General features: G+C 43.6%; 1 protein-coding gene across 6 annotated transcripts in view; it reads left to right on the forward strand.

The window, feature by feature from the left end:
- LOC311137143 (NT-3 growth factor receptor-like) overlaps nucleotides 1–24,527 on the forward strand; it is a 294,494-nt gene that overhangs the window by 231,060 nt on the left and 38,907 nt on the right. For all 6 annotated transcript variants that reach the window (XM_084171493.1, XM_084171490.1, XM_084171491.1 and 3 more), the window contains exon 12: nucleotides 22,817–23,005. In XM_084171493.1, coding sequence (XP_084027619.1) covers nucleotides 22,817–23,005 — 189 coding nt within the window. The remainder of the gene's footprint in view (nucleotides 1–22,816; nucleotides 23,006–24,527) is intronic.

The raw sequence follows: 24,527 nt of genomic DNA on the forward strand, positions 1-24,527 counted from the left end.
CCCCTCCTCGTTCTGGCTCTATCTGTGCTCTATAATGTAGCCTGGAGGAGCCAGGTCATTAGCATGCAGGAGGTGTCAAATACCTGCCACTGGCAACGCCCACCGCCGCCTTGCTGCAGCACACAATCAGGGAAATGTTTTCCTTGTGCGATGGATGCGTGTGGCCGTCACTCCTCTTTTTGATTTACAGCCCTCTCCTCCAGCTCGGGATAGCATTGCGTGCAGGGATAGGAGAGGAGGGAGGGATGAGGTCTGTTAGACTGGGCGCAGTGCTGTGACATGAAGTATGGCCAACGGGTGTCGCTACTCCACAGAGACACTGTCCTCTTACAGTGACGTGATTTACAGACACAGCCTGCCTGGCTGGCAGAGGAGAAAAGAAAGGAAAGACTAAATGAAGAAGGCTGTCAGGATTCAACACAATAATCACTGGTAACGGTCGTTAGAATATTGGCAGACATATGATTTATATTTCCTTATGGTTTTAACAGTTTAGTCTGGCTAAACATGTTAAATGTAAATCCGGGCGCCAGCAGTGTTTCAAAGTACCCAGGGTAATTCTCTGAGGTGGTGTAAAACCTGGCCGCCCCTCTGGTGAGGGCCAAGCAGGCGGGTCTGCTGGGCTGGGGTCAGAGAGCTTAATGAGCAGAGTGGAATGGATGAATCCCCTCGTGTAGAATGCAATGAAATGTGCAGCTGGCTCAATTCCCACGTGATTATAGCTTTATGACTCAGCCTGGTGACATGAAGTGTACAATTTAGCAGGTAGCATTAGTCACCAGGGTCAAAAGTCACCGTGCCTGTTTTAATCCCACTCCCTCTTTCACGACTGACGCTTTTATCAACGATTGGGGACGATGTTGTCGACTTGATTGTGATATTTGTTGGGCTGTAAGAGGAATTGGTAAGGGATGGAGAATGGGAATGCAGATGTTGTCTAGATTATTCCTTTAGCCGAGTGGAGACAAATCTTGTTGCTTTATGTAAGTGTGTATGTTTGTGTGTGTATTATGGTCATGTGTTTAGTATTACACAATAGGCATACATATACTATCCTTTATATTTGAAACACATGCAGATACTGTCTGTGCCATGCATGTCTCGGAACTTGAGTTTATTTGTGTCTTTTGGGTTGTCAGACTCAGGTTTCGTTAGGATGCTAGGAACTTGAGATATGAGCTCGTAACATGAACTTTCACATAAATAATGCATTATTGTAAATGGGAGATATACACAAAAGTCCAAGTTTAATCTAAGTTTACAGTATGGCTTTTTTGAGCCCTCTGTCTGTTGCCTTTGGCCCTTCACCTGTCCCCTCAGGCTGGGCTGATGCTGCTGCTACTGCACTGTCTTTCTATTCCGCTCGATTCCCTCCGAGCACTTTTATGCAGCTATACAAAATACACATCGGCTGTTGTGGCTGGGCCATAAATATCCCACAGCCTACTTTTCTTAGGGCCGTAAAAATGACTACCTTTATGCCTGGGGAATTTTGTCACAGTTAGTCACAACTTGTGATTTGGGGACAATAGACAGAGGATGTCACAATGTCCTACAGTTAATGCAATAAAACTATCAGACAGATCATTGATGGCTGACAGTATAATCATCATTTACTGTAATATCCCCTTGTACTTTTGTTGCAATGCTGTTGATTAAAATGAATCGTCGTTATCTCAATGTCTCTGCGTTTTGGATGAGTATGTGTGTGTGCTTCATGCCAAGGTTTCGATGAGAGAAGTCATGTTAATGAAGTTTAGCAGGGTATTTTGGAAAGTTAACGTGGAGTGTTTAAGTTGTCCTACCCTGTCACTGTGCTCCTTTTTGTGTCACATGTACACTGTGATGAACAGCGTGGCTCCATCGCGACGAGCGCCAAATCACCGCTGTTAATGGATTTATGAGGCAGTAGAGAGACGCAGTGGAGCGCTCAGGTCCAATACCAAACCTCAGAGTCATGACTTACGTTAGTCACCTCATTTACTGTGAGACCGGGCCTGACAACGCCTCCTCCTCTCTCTTTTTGACTGTGTTTACTCGAAGTCACCTGAGCCGCGTCATTATTTTTCACTTTGATTTAACCTTCACAACACTTCTCTACTCTCACCTCTACATCAGCCAGTTACAGTGCCTTGCAAAAGCATTCATCCCCCTTGGCGTTTTTCCTATTTTGTTGCATTACAACATGTAATTAAATGGATTTTTATTTGGATTTCATGTAATGGACATACACAAAATAGTCCAAATTGGTGAACTGTAATGAAAAAAATAACTTGTTTAAAAAAATTCTAAACAACAAATAACGGAAAAGTGGCGCGTGCATATGTATTCACCCCCTTTGCTATGAAGCCCCTAATTAAGATCTGGTGCAACCAATTACCTTCAGAAGTCACATAATTAGTTAAATAAAGTCCACCTGTGTGAAATCTAAGTGTCACATGATCTGTCACTTGATCTCAGTATATATACACCTGTTCTGAAAAGCCCCAGAGTCTGCAACACCACTAAGCAAGGGGCACCACCAAGCAAGCGGCACCATGAAGACCAAGGAGCTCACCAAACAGGTCAGGGACAGTGTTGTGGAGAAGTACAGATCAGGGTTGGGTTATAAAAAAATATCAGAAACTTTGAACATCCCACGGAGCACCATTAAATACATTATAAAAAATGGAAAGAATATGGCACCACAACAAACCTGCCAAGAGAGGGCCGCCCACCAAAACTCACGGACCAGGCAAGGAGGGCATTAATCAGAGAGGCAACAAAGAGACCAAAGATAACCCGGAGATTGGAGTATCTGTCCATAGGACCACTTTAAGCCGTACACTCCACAGAGCTGGGCTTTACGGAAGAGTGGACAGAAAAAAGCCATTGCTTAAAGAAATAAATAAGCAAACACGTTTGGTGTTCGCCAAAAGGCATGTGGGAGACTCCCCAAACATATGGAAGAAGGTACTCTGGTCAGATGAGACTAAAATTGAGCTTTTTGGCCATCAAGGAAAACGCTATGTCTGGTGCAAACCCAACACCTCTCATCACCCCGAGAACATCATTCCCACAGTGAAGAATGGTGGTGGTAGCATCATGCTGTGGGGATGTTTTTCATCGGCAGGGACTGGGAAAGTGGTCGGAATTGAAGGAATGATGGATGGCGCTAAATACAGGGAAGTTCTTGAGGGAAACCTGTTTCAGTCTTCCAGAGATTTGAGACTGGGACAGAGGTTCACCTTCCAGCAGGACAATGACCCTAAGCATACTGCTAAATCAACACTTGAGTGGTTTAAGGGGAAACATTTAAATGTCTTGGAATGGCCTAGTCAAAGCCCAGACCTCAATCCAATTGAGAATCTGTGGTATGACTTCAAGATTGCTGTACACCAGCGCAACCCATCCAACTTGAAGGTGCTGGAACAGTTTTGCCTTGAAGAATGGGCAAAAATCCCAGTGGCTAGATGTGCCAAGCTTATAGAGACATACCCCAAGAGACTTGCAGCTGTAATTGTTGCAAAAGGTGGCTCTACAAAGTATTGACTTTGGGGGGGGGTGAATAGTTATGCACGCTCAAGTTCAGTTTTTTTGAATACTTTCGCAAGCCACTGTAGGTTTCTATCAGCAGTGCTGTGAGTGAGTCAGTGCTGATATTATATGTGATGTATGTGTTAACAATATGTTTATTTATATTTTTCTGTGTGCTCAAGTTATTTTAGGTTTCTAATTAACTGGGGTGAGAGAGAGAAAGTGCCTGAAAAAGGATTTCTACATGCTCATTAACATGGATTGAAGATACATTCAAGCTTAACACCATCTCTGTTTGACAGTTACTGTCGGGAAAACCAAACACAGACATGTGAATCACATTATACTATATACAAATATGCTTTCAGGACTCAAAATAAAAATACATAGCTAGAAGCAAAGGTTATTTTAAGATTTAGGACAGAAAACAGAAACCAATTTAAAGTTGCGGTTCATTGGTGTGTTGTGCGAATGCAATGTGGTGGTTGGGTGTTTGTTGTGAATCTGTCTCTCTCTCTCTCTTCTCTCTGTGCCTGCTGGGGACATACTGTATGTGTTCTGGGGAAATGTCCCTGAGTTGACTGTCCCAGCAGTCCATCGTTTATCTGCCACTTCCTGCCCCGGGCCCTACCCCCCCTCCACGCCTCTCCCCTCCATCTTTCTCCTCCTCCTCCCCCTCCTCCAGTCCATCTCTTGCCAGGAAACACTTGGCTCTCTGCCGGCCATCTCAGTATCTTATTAAATTGGCTTTGTTCTTCAGTTGAATTAGAAGAAAGAGTTTAAAAAGTTATGTTTCCTTTTTGGCAATAACTAGGATTGGCCTTAAAGCTATAAATGTTTGAAGAAGGTATTCATCTTTGAAGTGTGCTTTTGTGTTATGTAATGCTCGGGTCTGATGAAGGAACCCTTTCAATTGAAAAGGCATAGTATCAAATCAAATCATATGCGCCGAATACAACAGGTGAACAGTGAAATGCTTACTTACAAACCCTTAACCAACAATGCAGTGTTAAGAAAAATAAGTGTTAAATAAACAATAGATAAGTAAAAAATAAAAGCAGTAACATAACAGTAAAAATAACAGTAGCGAGGCTATATACAGGGGGTACCGGTACAGAGTCAATGTGCGAGGGCACTGGTAAGTCAAGGTAATTGAGGTAATATTTACATGTAGGTATAGTTAAAGTGACTACGCATAGATAATAAGCAGAGAAGCAGCAGCGTAAAAGAGGGGGCAAATAGTCCGGGTAGCCATTTAATTAGCTGTTAAGAAGTCTCATGGCTTGGGGGTAGAAGCTATTAAGAAGCCTTTTGGACCTAGACTTGGCGCTCAGGTACCACTTGCCATGCGGTAGTAGAGAGAACAGTCTATGACTAGGGTGGCTGGAGTCTTTGACAATTTTTAGGGCCTTCCTCTGACACCGACTTGTATAGAGGTCCTGGATGGCAGGAAGCTTGGCCCAAGTGATGTACTGGGCCGTACCCACTACCCTCTGTAGTGCCTTGCGGTCAGAGGCCGAGCAGTTGCCATACCAGGCGGTGATGCAACCAGTCAGGATGCTCTCGATGGTGCAGCTGTAGAACATTTTGCGGATCTGAGGACCCATTCCAAATCTTTTCAGTCTCCTGAAGGGGAATGGGCTTTGTTGTGCCCTCTTCACGACTGTCTTGGTGTGTTTGGACCATGATAGTTTATTGGTGATGTGAACACCAAGGAACTTGAAGCTCTCAACCAGCTCCACTACAGCCCCGTCGATGAGAATGGGGACGTGCTCGGTCCTTCTGTTCCTGTAGTCCACAATCATCTCCTTCGCCTTGATCACGTTGAGGGAGAGGTTGTTATCCTGGCACCACATGGTCAGGTCTCTGACCTCCTCACTATTGGCTGTCTCATCGTTGTCGGTGATCAGGCCTACCACTGTTGTGTCGTCGGCAAACTTCATGATGGTGTTGGAGTCATGCCTGGCCATGCAGTCATGGGTGAACAGGGAGTACATGAGGGAACTGAGCAGGTACCCCTGAGGGGCCCCCGTGTTGAGGATCAGCGTGGCGGATGTGTTGTTACCTACTCTTACGACCTGGGGGCGGCCCGTCAGGAAGTCCAGGATCTAGTTGCAGAGGGAGGTGTTTAGTCCCAGGGTCCTTAGCTTAGTGATGAGCTTTGAGGGCACTTTGGTGTTGAACGCTGAGCTGTAGTCAATGAATAGCATTCCTTTTGGCCAGGTGGGAAAGGGCAGTGTGGAGTGCAATAGAGATTGCATCATCTGTGGATCTGTTGGGGCGGTATGCAAATCGGAGTGGGTCTAGTGTTTCTGGGATAATGGTGTTGATGTGAGCCATGACCAGCCTTTCAAAGCACTTCATGGCTACAGATGTGAGTGCTACGGGTCTGTAGCATTTAGGCAGGTTACCTTAGTGTTATTGGGCACAGGGACTGTGGTGGTCTGCTTGAAACATGTTGGTATTACAGACTCAGTCAGGGTCAGGACAGGTGAAGACACTTACCAGTTGGTCAGCGCATGCTCGGAGTACACGTCCTGGTAATCCGTCTGGCCCTTCGGCCTTGTGAATGTTGATCTGTTTAAAGGTCTTACTCACATCGGCTACGGAGGGTGTGATCACACAGTCATCCCGAACAGTGCATGCTTCAGTGTTGCTTGCCTCAAAGCGAGCATAGAAGTGATTTAGCTCGTCTGGTAAGCTCGTGTCACTGGGCAGCTCGCGGCTGCATCCTTTTGTAGTCTGTAATAGTTTGCAAAGCCTGCCACATCCGACGAGCGTCGGAGCCGGTGTAGTACCATTCAATCTTAGTTCTGTATTGACGCTTTGCCTGTTTGATGGTTCGTCGGAGGGCATAGCGGGATTTCTTATAAGCGTCAGGGTTAGAGTCCCGCTCCTTAAAAGCGGAAGCTCTACCCTTTAGCTCAGTGCGAATGTTGCCTGTAATCCATGGCTTCTGGTTGGGGTATGTACGTACGGTCACTGTGAGGACGACGTCATCGATGCACTTATTGATGAAGCCAGTGACTGATGTGGTGTACTCCTCATTGCCATCGGAAGAATCCTGGAACATATTCCAGTCTGTGCTTCTAAAACAGTCCTGTAGCTTAGCATCTGCGTCATCTGACCACTTCTTTATTGACCGAGTCACTGGTGCTTCCTGCTTTAGTTTTTGCTTGGAAGCAGGAATCAGGAGGATAGAATTAAGGTCAGATTTGCCAAATGGAGAACGTGGGAGAGCTTTGTATGCGTCTCTGTGTGTGGAGTAAAGGTGGTCTACAGTTCCTTTTCCTCTGGTTGCACATTTAACATGCTGGTAGAAATGAGGTAAAATGAATTTAAGTTTCCCTGCATTAAAGTCCCCGGCTACTAGGAGCACCGCCTCTGGATGAGCATTTTCCTGTTTGCTTATGGCCTTATACAGCTCATTGAGTGCGGTGTTAGTGCCAGCATCGGTTTGTTGTTGTAAATAGACAGCTACGAAAAATATAGATGAAAACTCTCTTGGTAGATGGTGTGGTCTACAGCTTATCATGAAATACTCTACCTCAGGCAAGCAAAACCTTGAGACTTCCTTAATATTAGATTTCGTGCACCAGCTGTTGTTTACAAATATACGCAGACCGCCACCCCTTGTCTTTCCGGAGGCCGTTCAGCCACGACTCTGAGAAACATAAGATATTACAGTTTTTAATGTCCCGTTGGTAGGATATTCGTGATCGTAGCTCGTCAATTTTGTTATCCAATGATTGTACGTTGGCTAATAGGACTGATGGAAGTGATAGATTACCCACTCGCCGTTGGATCCTTACAAGGCACCCCGACCTACATCCCCGATATCTCCGTCTCTTTCTCCTGCGAATGACTGGGATTTGTGCGTTGTCGGGTGTCTGAAGTAAATCCTTTGCGTCCGACTTGTTGAAGAAAAAATCTTCGTCCAGTACTAGGTGAGTAATCGCTGTCCTGATATCCAGAAGCTCTTGTCGGTCGTAAGAGATGGTCGCAGAAACATTATGTACAAAATAAGTTACAAATAACGCAAAAAAACACACATAATAGCACAATTGGTTAGCAGCCCGAAAAACGGCAGCCATCTCCTCCTGCGCCATTATGTTCAGTATTGGGTTGTTTGAAGTTTAGATCATCGGGAAGATGCTGTTCACAGTGACGTAAAAAGCAGTGGAGTTGAGTTGATGCCACCATTTCCGTAAGAGAGTTTTCCTAAAAGCACAAGAAGCCACATATGTAATATCCTACCACCATCAGGCATTCGGTCCCATCCCATCATATACAAAATGTGTGCTTGAACATTGCAGGCATTGGTGCACATAGATGTTCACTTAACCCTCTTCGATCTTATTATAGGCCTACAGTATAGAAGTAGCAGCTCCTATTCACTTCAATCTACAGATACCCATAGCATCTAAGGAGGAGACATGATAGAGGGATGACAGAGAGAAAGAGAGATGGGGAATGTATTGCCTTAGGATGAATTCATCATGAAGGCTCACAATTCATTCACCATTCAGCCACTTAGTTAAATTAATGCAAGCACATTTTATTGATGTTGGCCTCTAAAAGAGAGCAAAAGGAAGGGACTGACTAATGTACAGTATGTTCTTTTTTATCATTCAATATACACACTGGCAATTTTAGCATGTAAATCTTGGTGGGGCAAATTCCCCCAAAAATTTTTGGGTGCATGCCAGCAAAGCCACTACACAACACAACACTAAACAATACATTAATTGCACTGTAATGGTGACAAATGGTGCCCACAAACTGTTAGGGCCTACATAAAGCTGTCCCAACAGCAGAGTCCCAACAGCAGTCCCAACACCTTACCACAGCTATACCTGGCTATCAGTGGAGCCAGTTCATTCAGCCTCATTTAATACCTTTTAAAAAACATAGCTGATATGGCTGACTTGCTTAAACAAATGTGGTGTCTACTGACAATTGAGATGTACAAACTATGGCATAAGGGGACGACGAGCGGATAAGAGGCAATCCGTAATTTTGATTAAGACATTAATGAGCGTGCAAGGACGGACGTAGTCAATATAACTATTTGTTCAGCGCTTTTGAAATGTACAGCGACAGAATTCAGAACGGGACGTTCTAACAGTATTCTCCCTGTACACCAAGTCAGAACCGTAGGATAAATTAAGGGGGCATATAAGCAGACAATGAAAGCTCTTACAATATTCGATGATTACGTTTCTCTAAAACAGGCTATAGGCTACATGTGCACCACCAAGTCAGAATAGTAGGCTAAGTTATGAGGGGGTACGGGACCAAATGATTAGGGTGAGGCACACGGGATACTAACATACACTTAGTATTACTTTCTTAGCTACAGTATACATATCTCCCTGGCATGTTACATCATTTATAAAGCAGCATACAATACATTTTTGGACTCACCTTGTTGTGCTGTGCTCACTTGAACAGGAAGGTGGCACTGAGGTCCTTCATGGGCAAATTTTGTCATCAAACTTTGTCATCAAAGTCTGGCATTCTCTGGATTTATGGTGCTTTCAAGACAACTGGGAACTATGATAAAAACAACGTTGAATCATGATGATGTCAGTGATCTTCAGGTTGGAGCTCTAGAAAGAGGCCCGAGTTCCCGACTTGCAATTCTGAGTTGGATGACTGTTCAAAAAGTATTTTCCCAGTCGGAGCTAGTTTTGTTCAGAGTTCCCAGTTGTCTTGAACTCACTGAAGTCTGAGATTTCCCAGTTCCGAGTTTCCAGTTGTTTTGAGCGCGGCAGAAGTATGCTGGATTGACAGCATGGCCAATGTTGACTGTTTATCCTTTTAAGCTTGGAAAAGAGACCCTTAAACCCAGACTTGGGACCACACACCCACTCTACTGAATAGCAGGCGAGTGATTGCTTTGCAATGCTTGCAGTTAGCCACTGATTCCTTCCAAACCACTCATTGTTGTATTTGTGATTTCCAACTTGTTGTGTAATGTTTATGTCAAATTGCCGATGAGCACCGATATGTTTTATCTATCATTATTTCTCTTCATATAACAAGGATTGAAAGGATTTGCCAGTAGACTGTCGACTTGATTCATGATGATGACTGCTAGCTTGCTAGCTAAGATTTTGAAAGTATGATGTTGACATGATCAGTCCAATCAAAGCTACTGTAGATATAACGTGATTTGACATAATTGTATCTGTGGCCAATGAACTTGAACCTTCTTGGATGGGCACTTCTAACTCTATGGCAGCACCCTAGGAGCTTGAATTTTCGAGCTCTACGTAGTGTCCCCATGAGTGACAGAACACTGAGCCAATCAAGGCCCAACTAGGGAACATTACCAACCCCTACGCTCCGTATTTTCCGCTGGCTGCCCCACCACCACAGAAAGCACTGAGCTAGGCTGAAACACCTGCATTTTGGAGCTGCCTTACTAAAGAAAGCAAAAAATAGACCAAGTTTGAATGCGGCTTTATGAACTCAATTAAATATTTTTTTTTTACATTGTTTGCAAACTGATATGTGACGTGTATTAATGCCAATATAACATTTTCTTTAGCTAAACAGGTGGGGCTCAAAACAGATGGGGCCCTGCCCCACCTGCCCTGAATGACGGGTCGTCAGTGAATATACAGTGCATTCTGAAAGTATTCAGACCATTCACTTGTTCCACATTTTGTTACGTTACAGCCTTATTCTAAAATGGATAAAAGTTTTTTCCCTCATTATTCTACACACAATACCCCATAATGACAAAGCGAAAACAGGTTTTTTGAAAATTTTCCTTCTTATATAAATATTCAGACCCTTTGCTATGAGACTCGAAATTGAGCTCAGGTGCATCCTGTTTACATTGATCATCCTTGAGATGTTTCTACAACTTGATTGGAGTCCACCTGTGGTAAATTCAATTGATTGGACATGATTTGGAAAGGCACACACCTGTCTATATAAGGTCCCACAGTTGACAGTGCATGTCAAAGCAAAAACCAAGCCATGAGGTCGAAGGAATTGTCCGTAGAGCTCTGAGATAGGATTGTGTCGAGGCACAAATCTGGTAAAGGATACCAAAAAAATTCTGCAACATTGAAGGTCCCCAAGGACACAGTAGCCTCCATCATTAAATGAAAGAAGTTTGGAACCACCAAGACTCTTCCTAGAGCTGGCTGCCCGGCCAAACTGAGCAATTGGGGGAGAAGGGCCTTGGTCAGGGAGGTGACCAATAACCTGATGGTCACTCTGACAGAGCTCAAGAGTTCCTCTGTGGAGATGGCAGAACCTTCCAGAAGGACAACCATCTTTGCAGCACTCCACCAATCAGGCCTTTATGATAGTGGCCAGAAGGAAGCCACACATCAGTAAAAGGCACATGACAGCTCGCTTGGAGTTTGCCAAAAGGCACCTAAAGGACTGTCAGACCATGAGAAACAAGATTCTCTGGTCTGATGAAACCAACAGTGAACTCTTTGGCCTGAATGCCAAGCGTCCTGTCTAGAGGAAACCAGGCACTGCTCATCACCTGGCCAATACCATCCTTACGGTGAAACATGGTGGTGGCAGCATCATGCTGTGGGGATGTTTTTCAGTGGCAAGGACTGGGAGACTAGTCAGGATCGAGGGAAAGATGAACGGAGAAAAGTACAGAGAGATCCTTGATGAAAACCTGCTCCAGAGCACTCAGGACGTCTGACTGGGGCAAAGGTTCACCTTACAACAGGACAACGACCCTATCTACCCAGCCAAGAGAACTCAGGAGTGGCTTCGGGACAAGTCTTTGAATGCCACTGAGTGGTCCAGCCAGAGCCCGGACTTGAATCCGATCAAACATCTCTGGAGAGATCTGAAAATAGCTGTGCAGCGACGCTCCCGATCCAACCTGACAGAGCTTGAGAGGATCTGCAGAGAAGAATGGGACAAACTCCCCAAATACAGGTGTGCCAAGCTTGTAGCGTCATACCCAAGAAGACTCAAGGCTGTAATCGCTGCCAAAGGTGATTCAACAAAGTACTGAGTAAATGGTCTGAATGTAAATGTGATGTTTCAGTTTTGTATTTTTAATACATTTGCAAAAATGTCCAAAACCTGTTTTTGCTTTGTCATGATGGGGTATTGTGTGTAGATTGATGAGAATAAAAAAAGAAAAACGTTTTTTGGGGGGAATAAGGTTGTAACGTAACAAAGTGTGGAAAAAGTGAAGGGGTCTGAATACTTTCCGAATGCACTGTGCATTAAGCTGCAGAGGGCTAAATCAGGGTCACACAGAGAGTTTCTTGGTAGTCTTAAACAAATCTACTTTGAAACAAAAGTATACACACATGGTTATGGTCTTTAAAAAAAGAAGATACAGTGGGGGGAAAAAGTATTTAGTCAGCCACCAATTGTGCAAGTTCTCCCACTTAAAAAGATGAGAGAGGCCTGTAATTTTCATCATAGGTACACGTCAACTATGACAGACAAAATGAGGGAAAAAAATCCAGAAAATCTCATTGTAGGATTTTTTATGAATTTATTTGCAAATTATGGTGGAAAATAAGTATTTGGTCACCTCCAAACAAGCAAGATTTATGGCTCTCACAGACCTGTAACTTCTTCTTTAAGAGGCTCCTCTGTCCTCCACTCGTTACCTGTATTAATGGCACCTGTTTGAACTTGTTATCAGTATAAAAGACACCTGTCCACAACCTCAAACAGTCACACTCCAAACTCCACTATGGCCAAGACCAAAGAGCTGTCAAAGGACACCAGAAACAAAATTGTAGACCTGCACCAGGCTGGGAAGACTGAATCTGCAATAGGTAAGCAGCTTGGTTTGAAGAAATCAACTGTGGGAGCAATTATTAGGAAATGGAAGACATACAAGACCACTGATAATCTCCCTCGATCTGGGGCTCCACGCAAGATCTCACCCCGTGGGGTCAAAATGATCAAAATCTCAGAACCACACGGGGGGACCTAGTGAATGTCCTGCAGAGAGCTGGGACCAAAGTAACAAAGCCTACCATCAGTAACACACTACGCCGCCAGGGACTCAAATCCTGCAGTGCCAGACATGTCCCCCTGCTTAAGCCAGTACATGTCGAGGCCCGTCTGAAGTTTGCTAGAGTGCATTTGGATGATCCAGAAGAGGATTGGGAGAATGTCATATGGTCAGATGAAACCAAAATAGAACTTTTTGGTAAAAACTCAACTTGTCGTGTTTGGAGGATAAAGAATGCTGAGTTGCATCCAAAGAACACCATACCTACTGTGAAGCATGGGGGTGGAAACATCATGCTTTGGGGCTGTTTTTCTGCAAAGGGACCAGGACGACTGATCCGTGTAAAGGAAAGAATGAATGGGGCCATATATTGTGAGATTTTGAGTGAAAACCTCCTTCCATCAGCAAGGGCATTGAAGATGAAACGTGGCTGGGTCTTTCAGCATGACAATGATCCCAAACACACCGCCCAGGCAACGAAGGAGTGGCTTCGTGAGAAGCATTTCAAGGTCCTGGAGTGGCCTAGCCAGTCTCCAGATCTCAACCCCATAGAAAGTATTTGGAGGGAGTTGAAAGTCTGTGTTGCCCAGCGACAGCCCCAAAACATCACTGCTCTAGAGGAGATCTGCATGGAGGAATGGGCCAAAATACCAGCAACAGTGTGTGAAAACCTTGTGAAGACTTACAGAAAACGTTTGACCTGTGTCATTGCCAACAAAGGGTATATAACAAAGTATTGAGAAACTTTTGTTATTGACCAAATACTTATTTTCCACCATAATTTGCAAATAAATGCATAAAAAATCCTACAATGTGATTTTCTGGAGAAAAAAAATCTCATTTTGTCTGTCATAGTTGACGTGTACCTATGATGAAATTTACAGGCCTCTCTCATCTTTTTAAGTGGGAGAACTTGCACAATTGGTGGCTGACTAAATACTTTTTTTCCCCCACTGTACCTGTACCATTACAGATGTAGAGTTGAAATGTATTCCATTTTGAGTTTACATCCCAATATTACATTTTATATACATCACATAAGACTGAAATATGACAAAACCGTTTGACATAGAAACACCGGATATCCGGTGTTTAAAAAAAGTAATAATGTTTATGAATTATTAAATTATTAAAAATATTAATAACATTCCACCCATGAGGGCAATTTGGTCATTTGATTGTAGAACAGGGCTACTGAGGTTTTCAGAATATACAGAAGTGATCCAACATGCTGTCACTTATGTAATGGTAAAATAAAATACATTTATTTTAATCTAGAAAAAGCACTGATGTTTGCAGAGGAAAATGGCATCACTACATTCTACTATATGCAGCTTTCCACAGGTTTGGCCATGTCAAAAATATCTTGAGAGATTTTGATCCATTCCACATGTTTAGAATCAATGGCATGTAACATTTATTATATTTATTATAGTTGAGAGGAAAGGAATATAGAATTGAAGTCTTGACCTTGGTAATACTCCTCCTAGCGTTTACCTTGATTATTTTTATACTTCTGTCTGGAGTTATGGTATGATCTTTCCAATTAAGGGAAGAAAGAGAAAGGCATCTTAAATGACCTAATTAGTAGACGTGGTCATCTAGCAGTCAGAAGCACATACAGTACAGTATATTACAGGGCTCTCCAACCCTGTTCCTGGAGAGCTACCCTCCTGTATGGTTTAACTCCAACCCTGTTCCTGGAGAGCTACCATCCTGTAGGTTTCCACTCCAACCCTGTTCCTGGAGAGCTACCATCCTGTAGGTTTCCACTCCAACCGTAATCTAGCACACCTGATTCTAATAATTAGCTGGTTGATAAACTGAACCATGTTAGTTACAACTGGGGTTGGAGCGAAAACCTACAGGAGGGTAGCTCTCTAGGAACAGGGTTGGAGTTAAAACCTACAGGAGGGTAGCTCTCTAGGAACAGGGTTGGAGTTAAAACCTACAGGAGGGTAGCTCTCCAGGAACAGGGTTGTAGTTAAAACCTACAGGAGGGTAGCTCTCCAGGAACAGGGTTGGCGTTAAAACCTACAGGAAGGTAGCTCTCCAGGAACAGGGTTGGAGTTCAAACCTACAGGAGGGTAGCTCTCCAGGAACAGGGTTGGAGTGAAAACCTACAGGAGGGTAGCTCTCTAGGAACAGGGTTGGAGTTAAAACCTACAGGAGGGTAACTCTCCAGGAACAGGGTTGGAGTTAAACCATACAGGAGGGTAGCTCTCCAGGAAAAGGGTTGGCGTTAAAACCTACAGGAGGGTAGCTCTCCAGGAACAGGGTTGGCGTTAAAACCTACAGGAGGGTAGCTCTCCAGGAACAGGGTTGGAGTTAAAACCTACAGGAGGGAAGCTCTCCAGGAACAGGTTTGGAGTTAAAACCTACAGGAGGGTAGCTCTCCAGGAACAGGGTTGGAGTTCAAACCTACTGGATGGTGTAGTTAAAACCTACAGGAGGGTAGCTCTCCAGGAACAGGGTTGGCGACCCCTGATATATATCCACGGGTCCTAAAGGTCCAAAGTGTTTTTTGAAAGATTTCTGGAAGATCTCCATTACATATCTTGAAAATGGATCATGTATTAATCATGCATGGATCATGTATGGATCATGTATGGATCAATTATCGATCATGTCTTGAAATGTGCATATTATGTATTTCAACCATGGTTCATCACAGCCTACCACTGTCCTGAACTGAACTGATTTGCATTTTCATGTCCTAAAAGAGATTCACACAATGTGCGAGGACATTTTCCCTAATTTTTGGTACAGCAGAATGTAGCCCCGCCCATTAGACCTTAATGTGCTTTAGATGCCAATAATGGTCTGATGGAAAGACATCAGTCTTCTCAATAATAGGAAGGTGTTCTTAATGTTTTTTACACTCAGTGTAATGAACCATCATCACTATAGAAAGAGTTCATGGAAGTGAGGGTGGTTACAGTAGAAGCATTTATTTTGTATGTTGATTCATCTGACAGCTCTTTGTTTGATTGTGTGATTGTTTAATGAGTCAAAAAAGCAATACGAGGTTTCAACTTGCGCATCCAATAAAGATTGTCTTTTTAGTTGCTCTGTTTCCTTCCGCTTCCTGAGTCACTACTTGAATACAATTAAACAGGAACCAATCCAGTTCAGCCGAGTTGCCTCTGTGTTACCACAGGCTTGGCATCGCAGATGCCATGTGCGGCTCCCACAGTAATCACATTTGTTTGAGCTGCACAGAGGGGCTTTGCTTCAGTAGACAACTCAGAGAGATGAGATACACCCTTCTCCACAGGCCACCACTGAGCTGATTTACACTGTTATAGCATGACATCCTTCTCAAACCCTGAGCACTGTTTGATTCATTCAGCAATATCCAGGTTCATCTATTAATTATGCTGATTTTTAATGTGGGACTTTCTGGGTATTGTCAGGATTAGGGCTTGTTGTGGAAGATATTCAGTTATCTGAGATAGATGGCACCCAGTGATTAGATCAGTTGCAAGTTATGTTGGAAGTTACTGAGAAAATGGACTTCATTAAGTAGTCTGTGTGTCCGTGTCTTGAATTGAAAGCAAACCGTGATGGATCACATTGCATTGTGAAAGAATATGGAAAACACTTACAGTGCATGTTGATAACCAAAATTGTTCCTGACATTATTAATATTTTCCTGCAGAACTTTGCACAGCTGTATTGTCACGCCCTGGCTCTGGGGACTCTCGTATGTTGAGCCAGGGTGTTTATTTTGTTTAGGTTCTAGTCGTTGTCTATCTATGTTGGCCTGAGTGACTCCCAATCAGAGGCAACGAGTGTCAGCTGGTTGTCTCTGATTGGGAGCCATATTTAACTGTCTGTCTTTCACTTTGTGTTGGTGGTTTCTTGTTCTGATTTGGTTTGTGTTATACTGTAGACGTCACGTTATCGTTGTTGTTTTGATCGTGTGATCATTCTAAATAAATATATAATGTTCGCATTCAACGCTGCGCCTTGGTCTCTCCCTGACGATCGTGACAGAAGAAACCACCAAAACCAGACCAAGCAGCGTGTCCAGGAGCCATCGCTAGCAGATCTCCGTGGCAACCTCGACTGGGTCAAGCCTAGTGAGGAGCAGAGAGGGTGGACTTGGGACCAGTTGAGGAAGAGCTTCGACTGGGTCAAGCCCATTGAGGAGCTGAATGGCGGGAGTTGGAGACAGAGGAGCGAGAGTTGGGCGAGAACGATGGAGGCCTGGCCCACGGGGAGGAGAGACCCCCAGAAATTTCTTAGGGGGGGGCTCACGACGTCGGGGCAGCAGTAGGCCGCGATAGAGCGGTCCAGCGGGTTGGCAGAGGAGGCCGCCAGGTTACGGGAGTCACTGGTCACCAGGGGGAAGGAGGTTGTAGAGGCACGGCGAGAGGTACTGGCGTGTGTTGCCAGTCCGGTCCGGCCTGTTCCTGATCCCCACGTAGGGCCAGTGGTGTGTGTTCCCAGTACGGTCCGGCCTGTTCCTGCCACTCCCACCAAGTCAGTGGTGCGTTTCGTCAGCCCGGCGCGGCCCGTTCCTGCTCCCCGCACCAAGTCAGTGGTGCGCGTCGTCAGCCCGGTCCGGCCCATTCCTGCTCCCCGCACCAAGTCAGTGGTGCGCGTCGTCAGCCCGGTCCGGCCCATTCCTGCTCCCCGCACCAAGTCAGTGGTGCGCGTCGTCAGCCCGGTCCGGCCCATTCCTGCTCCCCGCACCAAGTCAGGGGTGCGCTTCGTCAGCCCGGTCCGGCCCATTCCTGCTCCCCGCACCAAGGCAGTGGTGCGCTTCGTCAGCCCGGCTCGGCCCGTTCCTGCTCCCCGCACCAAGTCAGTGGTGTGCTTCTTCAGCCCAGTCCGGCCTGTGCCTGCTCCACGCACCAAGCCTACGGTGTGCGTCGTCAGCCTGGTAAGGCCCGTTCCTCCTCCACGCACCAAGCCAGGGGTGCGCGTCGTCAGTCCAGCACAACCCGTGCCTGGGTCATGTCCGGAGCCGGATCCGCCGCCGAGGCGGAGTGCCCACCCGGTCCCTCCCCTGTTGTGGTTGGTTGGCGCGGTCGGAGTCCGCGCCTTTGGGGGGGGGTACTGTCACGCCCTGGCTCTGGGGACTCTCGTATGTTAAGCCAGGGTGTTTATTTTGTTTAGGTTCTAGTCGTTGTCTATCTATGTTGGCCTGAGTGACTCCCAATCAGAGGCAACGAGTGTCAGCTGGTTGTCTCTGATTGGGAGCCATATTTAACTGTCTGTCTTTCACTTTGTGTTGGTGGTTTCTTGTTCTGATTTGGTTTGTGTTATACTGTAGACGTCACGTTATCGTTGTTGTTTTGATCGTGTGATCATTCTAAATAAATATATAATGTTCGCATTCAACGCTGCGCCTTGGTCTCTCCCTGATGATCGTGACATGTATAATAGAGTTAGTTGTTGTTTTCACTCTTTGCTGTATACGGAAGAGTATTAGGGTCAAGTGAAGAGAGAAATGTAATAAACAGCAACGGGTGGTGATACTTTGATTATTTTTTTTTGCACGATAGTAAAGTGGCAATATTTTGAGAATAAAGTGGCAATATTTCTAGAAAAACATAGCGGATTTGGTTAAGTGCATGTCTCCCTGGCTCCCTTTTGCTGTGCGCGGCACCGTTGAAATGCCTGCAGTTAGATGACCTGGTGAAACTATACTTTAGAATTGGCTTTAGTAACAAGTAAACCTTTCTCTTTTAGCACATAATAACCATATTATTATAAGTATTAGAACCTGGAAAAGGTTGTGCCACAGATTCTTTTCAGAAGGAGGAACCATGGTTACATACAGTGGGGGAAAAAAGTATTTAGTCAGCCACCAATTGTGCAAGTTCTCCCACTTAAAAAGATGAGAGAGGCCTGTAATTTTCATCATAGGTACACGTCAACTATGACAGACAAAATGAGGAAAAAAATTCCAATAGTCTCACTAGTCTCCGCTATGTGTCTCAGCTATACCGTTAACTTAGGCTACCACTTGTTTACCTTATAGAGGCTAGTGGCTAGACCTGTTGGCTGTTAGGTTATAATAATGGAAAGTAAAATTACTGTCTTAGATGGGGCTTTACCCAAACCAGTGCACTCCTGCCCAATGGCTATGCAAGGTCCATGAAAGGGGTTTGGGGGCAGCCTTTGAGCCCAACAGGGACGCGCAATCCTACTCCACACAATTTGTGACCTACATTCATAAGGTAATAAGCATAGGCCTATGAGGCTACTTCATTGGAAGTGTAGCCAAATAAAACACCATGCCATTACACACAAATGTTTAAGTTAACCTTTCGTTTCGACATATACGTTGCTGGCCTAGCTGTTACTCTCTAAAATATACTATGCAAGGTGTTGGCATACGCAGGGGATTGAGGATAACATTGTAGCGAATTTGAACGGCACCATGACAGGGACTGATGCACGCAATGCCATGTATTTTCGCAGTCTGACATGGCCGTTAGAATGGTATTGCTGTGGGGATACCGTGTGTGTGTGTGTATGTGTGTGACGCCAGTTTGAACAAGTGTATTAGACCCCCCCCTCCCCCCCGCACACACACCTGCATACACACACAACCCACCTGTCAGATATGCAGTTAACCAAATCCCCTACTTTAATCTTGAAATATAACTGCAACTTTATTCTCAACATTTTGACTTTATTCTCTAAATTAAATTTGGAGTTTATTCTTTGTTTTTTTTTACTTGGCCCTAATACTCTTCTGTAGCTGTGACATGTAAACGTCTTTAAATCGTATTCATACTCATTTCAATGTATTTCTATTGCATTTCTGGAGAGGAGATGTAAACTTCCTGTATCGTATTGCATTATATCCCTGAGGCTCAAAGCGATTCTCACAGCATAATGCATTTTTTAAGAGTAAACCTCAAATGCATTTTTTACCTTTAGGGGTGCTGAGAGCTTTCATATTCCTCTCACCCCATCATCTTAAACACTAACCATCGCATGTGAGATAGGCTCAAGTCTAGCGGGTGTGGTGGAATGAAATGATTTCTCCCTGCTGTTGATGCTGTGTCAATAGCATTGCTGTTGTGCCATAATGCTATGCTTGTTGGAGCCTATGTGTCAACATGGATGTGACCTTTGTGTGAAAGGTGGTTGTGTGTCTATGAAAAGTCAGTTCAAGCCTGTCGACCCTGCCTCCCATGTCAGAATGCTTGACCTTTCATATGGAGGGGTCCATGAATAGGGCTGTGGCGGTCATGGAATTTTGTCAGCCGGTGATTATCAAGCAAATAACTGCCGGTTTCACGGTAATTGACCGTAATTAACATAAACACATTAAGCATCTCCTGGCTTCCACACATAGCCTACAAGCCTCTGATGCAGACCTTTGGAACATCTACATTTAAAAAAAAGTATAATAAATCCATGTAATATAGCCTACACCATCACAATAAATCCATTATTTATTTTAGACACTGAGTTGTCCTTATCTTAGGCCCTAATCTGGCTATGCCATATGGCTGTGGGCTACACTAGTTCATTTAGCAGGCAAGATTTGCTTAGAATTCCATGGCATTATTTTATATTATTTTATAGTGTGAAGAATACAATTGAACATAGCTGAATAAAATAGAAAGGATATTTTCTCCAAACAATTTGAGGGAGTGTGCACATGCGGCTATTCTGTGTTGAGCGGTTAACAAAGAAACAGGTACTCCCATATGCTTAATTTTGTTATTTTATATTAGTTATTTATGTTAATTTAGTTGTGATACAAATGTTGGGCTATATGTTTCGATTTGTTATACATTCTAAGGCTGCATGATGCGGCTCTAATGATGATTTGAATAAAGTGGCATGAAAGGCATGAGCTCTGCTTTGTTTTTTGCGCAGGCTGCACACACTTCATCAGTCTCTCATTCACAATTTGACAAGCACTTGATAATGCCTCAAATTTCCTGGCTGCATCCCCTTTGTGTGGCTGTATTGAAGATATTTGAAGAACTGTCCACATTTACTTTTCGTCGGCCTAACAAACAGCAAAAGCACTAGCCTATGTCAATCTACTATCCCCCATAGTACAAAAGTTGACCTATTCTATTTTGTGCGAGATATAAATATTCAAAACATAGTCTGGGACAGTTGTGGGATGCGATTGATCCCAAATGAATACAACCACTAACATCAAAAAACCTGTTTTACGCAATGAGCCTGATGCAACAGATCAGAACATTTAGCTTAAAATGTTGATAAACTATTAGGCTATTTCTTCACATTATAAGCACAGCAATGCGCACACGGCAGTAGGCTATAAGCTCAAATGTTCCATTAGCAGGAAAACACCATTCTTAAAAGTGACCGCAAATGTGATTATGCATGTAATGCTTTTATTATAAAGGTGCATTTTTATGGTGAAAATGATCTTCCCCAAACTTGAAACTCACACGCTGCGTATATATGCCAGTTAGGCTCTACACCTGTTTTACAGCAGATTATTGTGCTTCATTTTAAGAAGTTATATGGCCACTTTAGTTGTGATACAAACCTTATCAAAACATATAGGCCTATGGGCTAGGCTACATGACTTGTGCAACTATGATTTGAAAAAGTTGCACAAAAAAAAGTTGCCTTAAGCTGGGCATCATTCATAAGTGATAATATATCATTCACAAGTGATAGGCTAATATAGTCACCCATCAGACTATTCTTGATTGAATCATATACTAAATAATATATGTGTGAAATTTGTTTTGATTTAGAATGGACCATTATCTGTCTCGAAACAGGGGCAGGGGAAAAAAAGACTATCTATGCACTTAAATAGTGAATGGAGGATGCTTTTCCCGTGGCTCATTTTCATGACAGCCTGGTAGGCTATACTCCTGTTGTAAAGATAATTAATGTGCTTAATATTAGGAAAGTTAAGAAATAAATATAGTAGGCCTAGCCTATAGAAAGCTGATGGGATCCTCCTCTTTTTAATAGAGGCCATCACTCTGTTTTCTCATGAAATTGCATAGCCTATAGAAATGTTGAGCAACATGAGCTCATGGGCTCTCATGAAGTGTTTGATTAGATTTTCTATCACATTTGCATTGATGTCAGAGTGATTAGAGGGACAATAGAGTGCTGAGTACCAAGCAGTTAGCAAGTTTGGTAGGCTACTAATGACCATCAGCAGCATCAGAGCTTGGAGAAGCCTAATTACCATGACTAAACGGTCACGTGGAATTTGACTGCCATCATGACTCGTGACCGCCTCTGTGGCGGTAATACAGTCACCGTAACAGCCCTACCATGAATCCTATCTGTCTTCCCTGATCACTTGTCAAGCCAGGATGGTGTGCGTGTCAGCTTGCAGTGAGTGTACACTGAGCTGCTATTATATTGGATCCATTTAATAGAGCTTGTTTTCTGCCTCGATAAGACACACTCTGTACATAGCCTAGTAGGAACACACTGTGAAATATCTGACATTCCCAAAACAATGCTTTGGAATGTACACTACCGTTTGTTGCCTGTTTCCGTTTCTCGCGGCTCTGTCAGAGTAGGAGCACAGAGCAGTTAGAGCGAGCATGGGATGGGAGAAATAGAGTTGTGAGATGAATGGGACATTGAGTAATGTGAGGGTTGGGTGAGGATTTGAATTTTACGAATAATGGTTGCCCAGGGCCAAGGTAGCAAAGACTGTTGGGTTCATAATTAGGCTAAGACAGTTCATGCTCGTTTAGATTGCTTAAAGCGTTCTGAGGGCAGCCGAGCTGAGCCGTACAGAGATAATTCTTATACTGACAAATTAGTCTGCATGCTTATTGCTTTCAGACATATTAATAAATTATTTATCCTCCTGCAGTCTATTTTGATTAAAATGCATCATCTTTAGTATGGTGGCAGACCTCTGCCTGATGGCACTCTCTCTCTCTCTCGCTCTCTCTCTCTCTCTCTCTCTCTCTCTCTCTCTCTCTCTCTCTCTCTCTCTCTCTCTCCTTCTCTCGCTCTCCTTCTCTCTTTCTCTCTCTCTCGTTCCTTCTCTCTCTCTCTCTCATTCTCGCTTTCTCTCTCTCTCGCTCTCTTTCCCTCTTTCTCTTTTCTCTCTTTCTTTCTCTCTCGCTCGTTTTTTCTCTCTCTCCTCTCTCTCTCTCCTCTCTCTCTCCTTCTCTCTCTCTCTCCTTCTCTCTCTCTCTCTCTCTCTCTCTCTCTCTCTGTCTCTCTCTCTCCTCGCTCTCTCGCTCTCTCGCTCTCTCGCTCTCTCGCTCTCTCGCTCTTGCTCTCTCAGAAGAGAAGCAGAATACAAAAGACTTTGGACATTCATACACATTGGACAATAAAGTCATCTTCTCTTTTCTCCCTCCCTCCTTCTCTCAGGACCCGTAGCAGTGATCAGTGGTGAGGAAGACTCGGCCAGCCCTCTTCACCATGTCAACCATGGCATCATCACCCCCTGTACCCTAGACGCTGGGCCAGACGCTGTGGTCATTGGGATGACCCGTATCCCTGTCATTGAGAACCCGCAGTACTTCAGACATGGACACAACTGTAACAAGCCTGCTACCTGTGAGTACACATCAGCTCTGTTGACATTCACAGTCGTTCTTATCAACCCTATGTATGTATGTATGAAAAAATATATATATATGTATGCACTCACTAACTGTAAGTCGCTCTGGATAAGAGCGTCTGCTAAATGACTAAAATGTAAAATATGTTCTTATCAACATGGGCTAGTGTTAGCCCAAGGCCCAAAATGCCCTCTGTACCCCTTCAAACATAAATAAATAATTTAGGCCTACCTTAAAATGATTTGTTTTATATCAGAGAGAAGCAGAACAATATATTTCACTGTAGGTGTGATCATTTTTATTACATTTGTCACATACATTTATTAATAAGATATAGATAAAATCATACTTAAATCATATTGATCATCCTTGAGATGTTTCTACAACTTGATTGGAGTCCACTTGTGGTAAAATGTAAAATATATGTAAGACTGCCTTATGAGGCCCTGTGAGTTTCCTTTAATTTTCCATGTTGGCTTAATCCTTCCTAATCTGGGAATGTTTCATTCTTTGGGATTTAAAGGTATTGTTTACTCTCTGCAGGTAGTTCCATGCTGCTCTTTCTATGATCCGCTTCATAACCATGATTCAGAATTGGATTTACTGCCTTTCCACAGATGTACAGTATTTATGTCCTTTATTCCCTACCTCTACACACTGCACTGCAGTGTAACCATTTCCACTGGCTCTCTTGTATAGGAATTATTCCTTAATATTATTCCTTAAAAGAGCTTTGTCAAATCGGCTTAATTTATCTGCCTCTAAAGATGGTGTCTGATGACTCATCCTCTCATGGGTTCCAGAAAGCTGTATCTGAACGCAGACTATACTGGCTGCTAAATTCACTCATTGTCCATGTTGTGTGTATCCAAGCAACTCCTTATCGCCACTTAACTCTAAATACTTTTTGTTTGTTCCTAAATATTGCTCCTATTGGATTTATTTTGAAGTTGAACCCCCAGTAATGTTCCCATTTTCATATCCCTTGAAGAAGACTTCAGAGCAGCTGATTACGTTAACTAATGCTGTGCAGTCTCTCACATTGACTTTCCCCCTCTTAGATTTCTATTCGCAGTTCTCTTTTTTCCTAATGAATTGGTTTTCCTTTTATCGGTCCAAGAGTTGTGTATTGATTAAAGGCTTTGATCTCTGCTCCATCTTTTTCTTTAACACAGATGTGGTTGAGTGTCTCCCCATAAAGACTGATTGGAATTACTGTATGTCTCTATCTGAAAAATAGTGAGTTTTGTAGGGAATTTGTAGCTGAGGGCTTAATTGTTCTGCAGGTGCTTTCAGTGCTGTGTTATGCACTAGCCATTTAGGAGGTCTCATTGGCCATGTAATAGCACAACATTTTATATGCAGTGCCTTCCATAATTATTGGGACATTGAAGCATTTTTACTTATTTTGGCTGTATAGAGTGCATTCGGAAAGTATTCTGACTCCTTGACTTTTTCCACATTTTGTTACGTTACAGCCTTATTCTAAGATGGATTAAATAAAACTTTTTCCTCAT

This window comes from Coregonus lavaretus (genome assembly GCF_964263955.1).
Source record: "Coregonus lavaretus genome assembly, chromosome: 11".
Classification (NCBI taxonomy): Eukaryota; Metazoa; Chordata; class Actinopteri; order Salmoniformes; family Salmonidae; genus Coregonus; species Coregonus lavaretus.